Source organism: Salminus brasiliensis, chromosome 11, assembly GCF_030463535.1.
Source record: "Salminus brasiliensis chromosome 11, fSalBra1.hap2, whole genome shotgun sequence".
NCBI classification, from domain to species: domain Eukaryota; kingdom Metazoa; phylum Chordata; class Actinopteri; order Characiformes; family Bryconidae; genus Salminus; species Salminus brasiliensis.
This window is the reverse complement of record NC_132888.1, coordinates 39853481-39859480: the sequence shown is the minus strand read 5'-3', so window position 1 is coordinate 39859480 and position 6000 is coordinate 39853481. Positions and strand designations below refer to the sequence as shown.

General features: G+C 46.9%; 1 protein-coding gene across 6 annotated transcripts in view; it reads left to right on the top strand.

The window, feature by feature from the left end:
* Nucleotides 1–1772: 1772 nt before the first annotated feature.
* The window catches only part of LOC140565073 (chloride channel protein 2-like), a 77662-nt gene continuing 73434 nt past the window's right edge, over nt 1773–6000 (top strand). For 2 of the 6 annotated variants that reach the window (XM_072690870.1, XM_072690871.1), the window contains exon 1: nt 1773–2165. In XM_072690870.1, coding sequence (XP_072546971.1) covers nt 2115–2165 — 51 coding nt within the window. In that variant the 5' untranslated portion in view covers nt 1773–2114. The remainder of the gene's footprint in view (nt 2166–6000) is intronic. The other 4 variants (XM_072690866.1, XM_072690867.1, XM_072690865.1 and 1 more) reach the window with 3 other exon arrangements.

Here is a 6000-nt window from a genome sequence, read left to right as displayed (position 1 = left end):
AACAGACCCGAGTTACGGTCATTCGGGCCTCGATAAAGAGCTTAGAAAAGTTCTAGTTCTTTTTTTTAATACACAACACAAACACCAGCGTTAAGTTGGTAATCCAGAGCATTCATTGGGAAACTCTGGCCCGTGGTAATACAGCTGGGGATTACCAGGGCTAGGACTTGTGTGTGGTACCTAAAATAGCCAGAATGACCAATTCTAAGGTCAGGAAATGAAGCTGAATGAGACTCATAGTGATGCTAAGTGTTAGCCTTAGCATTAGCTTTAGATTCCAGCTATACAGGCTATACAGGCTACCTGTTACCCTATAACACACACACACACACACACACACTCAGCAGTCTCACACAGGTTAACATTTAACTCCAACAGGAGCAGAAAGGCTGTGTGTTCACACACTTTTTGAGGGAAAGCAGGTGACTGGGGTTTTGAACTCAAGAATCGGCTCATAAATGAATCGATTCGCATGAACTTATTAAAACCATTCAGTTTAATTGGATTCATTTGGTTTGTGTTCGACCCATGAACGAATCGATTCTTTTGAATTGTTTATATTCAATTACATTTATTTGTTTCCTGAGTCGAATCCTCTAAATGAATCGTGTGTTTTCATTTTTACTGTATTTCGTTCATTTGTGAACCTCTTCAATAACAACGCTCGACTCATGAACGAATCGATTCTTTGGAATGGTTTCTTTTCATTGCGTGCATTTAGCAAGTCCACCTGAGTCGAATGGACTGAACGAATCATGTCTCTTCCTTTCAGTCTAATTTGATTCATTTCGTTCGACCCTGTTTAATAATGGTGTGGGATGATGTCGTGGACGAGTCGACTCTTGAGTCGTGAGTTTTAGTCGAATAAGCTGAATGAATCCTGTCTCTTTTTTTATTCGTTTGTAAACCTGTTGAATAATAATAAAGTTGGACTCGTGAACGAATCGACTCTTGAGTCGTGTGTTTAAGTACAGTGAGTCAAATAAACTGAAGGAATCAGGTCTCTTTTCATTGGATTCAGTTCTTTTAAGAACTTGTTTATTAATAATGTTCGACTCGTGGGCGATTCGATTCATTGGAATTGTTTATTTTCACTGCCTTCAGTAAATCCAACTGAGTCGAATAAACTGAATGAATCATGTCCTTTCCTTTTGATCCATTTCGTTTGTGCCCCTGTTTAATAATGATGTTGGACTCGTAGAGGAGTCGACTCCTCAGTCGTAAGTTCTGTTTTGTACGTACAAGAAATCCAACTGAGTCGAATAAACGGAATGAATCATGTTCATTTCCATTGGATTCATTTCGTTTCCGTCCCTGTCTAATAATAATGATGTACGACTCATGAACGAATCGATTCTTTGGAATTGTTTATTTTCTGAGTCGAATGAACTGAGTGAATCACTGTATTCCTTGCGTTTCTGCTCCTACCGAACTTTTCTTTGCTTGCTTTCTTCCCTCCATTTCCGTAACTTTAACCTCTAACTTCCTTCTTTCTATTTCTACCCCCCCCCCCACCACCACTTCCCCCCAGCCCCCCCTGTCCCTCTTCCCTTTACCTCCGAGAGACACGAAAATGACTCCTCAAACGACTCCCTCGCGAGTCGGTGGAAGGACTCGGTTGTGTGAAACGGTTCAGTAACTTCTCTGAAGTTCAGGGGACGGACTGTACCACTGTGCGGAGCCGCGGGGGGGTGTGGGGGGGGGGGGGGGGTGGGTGGTGTCCGGGTGGGTGGAGAGAGTGTGTTTGTTCGCTCCACCATGGTCCCGCCTCGGTCCAGCTCGGGAAAAGTAGTCGGGGGGTATAAAAATGAATCGCGAGCGCGTCATTATGCAACAGCGAGGCGCGCGGAGTAAACTTATCGTTGCGTCTGCGCGCGTGCCTTTGCCCGTGTGTGTGTGTGTGTGTGTGTGTGTGTATGTGTGCAGCGCGAGAGCGAGAGCGAGTGCCTGCAAACGAGTGTGTGTGTGTGTGTGTGTGTGGGTGTAACGTTCCTGAGCTCCGGCGTGGAGCGCGAGCCCTCGCGAGTCTCGTCTGGTTTGCAGTGATCTGTCCCTCGCGCGCTCAGGTGTGAGTGTGTGTGTGTGTGTGTCCTGCCGGTGGACGAGTGTGAGCCATGGCCGGAGACGGTACGGACCAGCGCGCGCTCCAGTATGAGCAGACTCTGGTGAGTGTTTTGTTTGTTTGTTTGTTTGTTTGCTTGTTTGTTTGGGGGGAGTTCCAGCGCGCGCCGCTCTGCAGGAGTGCTGCTGCTGCTGCAGGGTCTTTCTCTGCACTTCAAACGACTTTCCTGGTGTTTTGTTTGTGCGCGTGCATCATCACGTGCTTTTTTAAAATATATATATATTTTTGGACATTTCCAGCGCTTTTGTTGTTGGCGCGTGCGCTGCTCACTAGCACAGTAGTCCTGTCTGTAGGGTGGCATGCAAAAGTTTGGACACCCCTGTCAGCATCTCTGGTACGGTGAACAGCTCAGAGGTACAAAAGGCTCAAAGTTGAGTGATGGTTGGGTGGGTGGTGGGTGGGTGTCTGGGTGGGTGGAGAACAGGAGGCCAGTTGTGTCCACTGGGACCCCCGGCCGCGGATGGCTGTGGCATCACCAGCATCAGGTGTTGGTCTCTGACCTCGATGTGATTCAGTCCGATTCCATAACAGTTCCTTACATTGAACCGAATCAGTTTGATCTATTTGATCACGATTCTTTAGGAAACGATTCATTCCCTTATTGATTCTTTTGGTGTGATTTACTTATCTCTCTCTGTCTGGCTTTTAGGGCTGCTTGCAGATGAGTAGGTGGGCAGGTGTGTGTGTGTGTGTGTGTGTGTGTGTAAGACTTTGTAGTAATGCTGAGAGTGAATCAGTTCAGTTGTTTTTGCCTGTGATCAGTTCATATTGCATAATCAGGATCCACAGCTGAATCAGCAGCTCATACACACACACACACACACACACACACACACACACACACACACACACATCCTCACAACTGTGTGTATGTGTGTGTGTGTGATGTGTGGAGGCACATAAGTCTTTGTGCTGGTCTTGTTGGAGATGACGGGCCTTCACTGCTCTTCTCGACAGCTACGGAACCGGCTGTCCCCGCCGCACATATAGACACACGGTGCCTTTGTCTTGCAGCTGGGTTGTGTGTGTGTGTGTGCAGATTGTAAGAGTGTGTGTGGGACGTTACCCAGCTGAAGAGCTTGAAAGGCTCCACAGTTCCCTGGGCAGCTCTATGCCAGCCGTGCAGTCAGAGCACTCCTACAGATTCAGCGAGGCGCTCACAACAGCCACCGGGTGTCTCAGTACACAGCTGGGCATTATGGGTAGTAGACGAGCAGCTCTGTGGAGTCCAGTGCGCTCCAGGGCTGAGATCCCGGCCCACGGCGAAGGCCTCAGGGCTGTCAGTCAGCTGGGTTTAGGAGGTCGCCAGTCCTCTCTCTGAAGCCACGCCCACACAGAGAGAGGGAGAGAGAGAGAGAGACTCAAAGAAGGGTGAGGTAGAGGTAAAGGGGTGATGGATAGGGAGGTAGATGTGTGGGGGGGGGGGGGTTAGGGATCAGCGGTACGTCTTGCTCTGGAGACCTGCAGCGGGTGGAGAGAGGGCAGGATGGAGGAGACATCATCAGACCTTCTGTGAGGAAGCTGAAGCTTTGGTGACGTTGGGCCCTGCAACAGGACAATGATCCCAAGCGGACCTCAAAGTCCTCCGAGGCTTAGTTTCAGAGGAAATCCTGGAAGATGCTTCAGCAGCAGGAAACCCGAGAGTATCAGTGGACTGGAGGACACGGCCTATGATACGAGATATGTAAATCACTCTTGCCTGATTTGGTTTACGAGAGAGAGAGAGAGAGAGAGAGAGAGAGAGAGAGAGAGACTTCCAGTCAGATAAGATCTGCCCCTGAACTCATTTGATGTCCAGTGGAATAGTTTTACACAGTCATTTACGTGTGTGTGTGTGTGTGTGTGTGTGTGTGTGTGTGTGTGTGTGTAATCAGGTGAGAGGAGGTGTGTATGATCATTAGTGTGTGTGTGCTCTTTGTGCCGGCCTATGTCACTTTGCTCTCCTATTGTTCTTCTGTCTGTGAGAGGCTGGGAATGAGTAATCCTGTGTATTTTGAGGTCATCAAGGTGAACTTGTGTTTGATCTAATGACCTCTCTGTCTCTCTCTCACACACACACACACACACACACACACACACACACACACACACACACACAGTAATGACTTACTATGAGCCCAGACCGGTCTCAGTGAGGTTGACTCCAACACCATTTTTCCTCCCCTTAAGTCTACACCTCTCGCGCTCTCTCTCTCTCTCTCTCTCTCTCTCAGTAATTAAGTAGCACTACCATTACTACTACTATTACCACCTCCATTACTAATCCCAACATTATTACCTCTACCACCACTACTACCTCTACCACCCATATTACCATTACTACCACTACTACAACCACTACTACTACCTCTACCACCCCTATTACCTCTACCACCACTACTACCACCACTACTACCTCTACCACCCATATTACCATTACTACCACTACTACAACCACTACTACTACCTCTACCACCCCTATTACCTCTACCACCACTACTACCACCACTACTACCTCTACCACCCATATTACCATTACTACCACTACTACAACCACTACTACTACCTCTACCACCCCTATTACCATTACTACCACTACTACCACCACTACTACCTCTACCACCCGTATTACCATTACTACCACTACTACCACCACTACTACCTCTACCACCCATATTACCATTACTACCACTACTACCACCACTACTACCTCTACCACCCATATTACCATTACTACCACTACTACAACCACTACTACCTCTACCACCCATATTACCATTACTACCACTACTACCACCACTACTACCTCTACCACCCGTATTACCATTACTACCACTACTACCACCACTACTACCTCTACCACCCGTATTACCATTACTACCACTACTACCACCACTACTACCTCTACCACCCGTATTACCATTACTACCACTACTACCACCACTACTACCTCTACCACCCATATTACCATTACTACCACTACTACCACCACTACTACCTCTACCACCCATATTACCATTACTACCACTACTACCACCACTACTACCTCTACCACCCGTATTACCATTACTACCACTACTACAACCACTACTACTACCTCTACCACCCCTATTACCATTACTACCACTACTACCACCACTACTACCTCTACCACCCGTATTACCATTACTACCACTACTACCACCACTACTACCTCTACCACCCATATTACCATTACTACCACTACTACCACCACTACTACCTCTACCACCCATATTACCATTACTACCACTACTACCACCACTACTACTACCTCTACCACCCCATTACCATTACTACCAACACTACTACAACCATTACTACTCTTACCACCATTACAAATCCCAACATTACTACCTCTACAACCACCATTACTACTACCTCTACCACCCCTATTACCATTACTACCACCATTACTACTACCTCTACCACCCCTATTACCATTACTACCACCATTACTACTGCCTCTACCACCCATATTACCATTACTACAACCATTACTACTGCCTCTACCACCCCTATTACCATTACTACCACCATTACTACTACCTCTACCACCCCTATAACCATTACTACCACCATTACTACTACCTCTACCACCCCTATTACCATTACTACCACCATTAGTACTACCTCTACCACCCATATTACAACTGCTACCAATATTGCTGCTGCTACTACTACCACCAATATTACTACTAGTAGTACCAATACCTACCAATCACTACCATTACCACCAGCATACCACCAATTTTACTACTTCTGCTGCTACTACTGTTATTACTACTACACTACTACTGCTGCTGCTATTACTACTACTACAGCCGCTACAACTACAAACCACTAGTGCTACTGCTGCTACTGCTACAGTCAACAAGGTT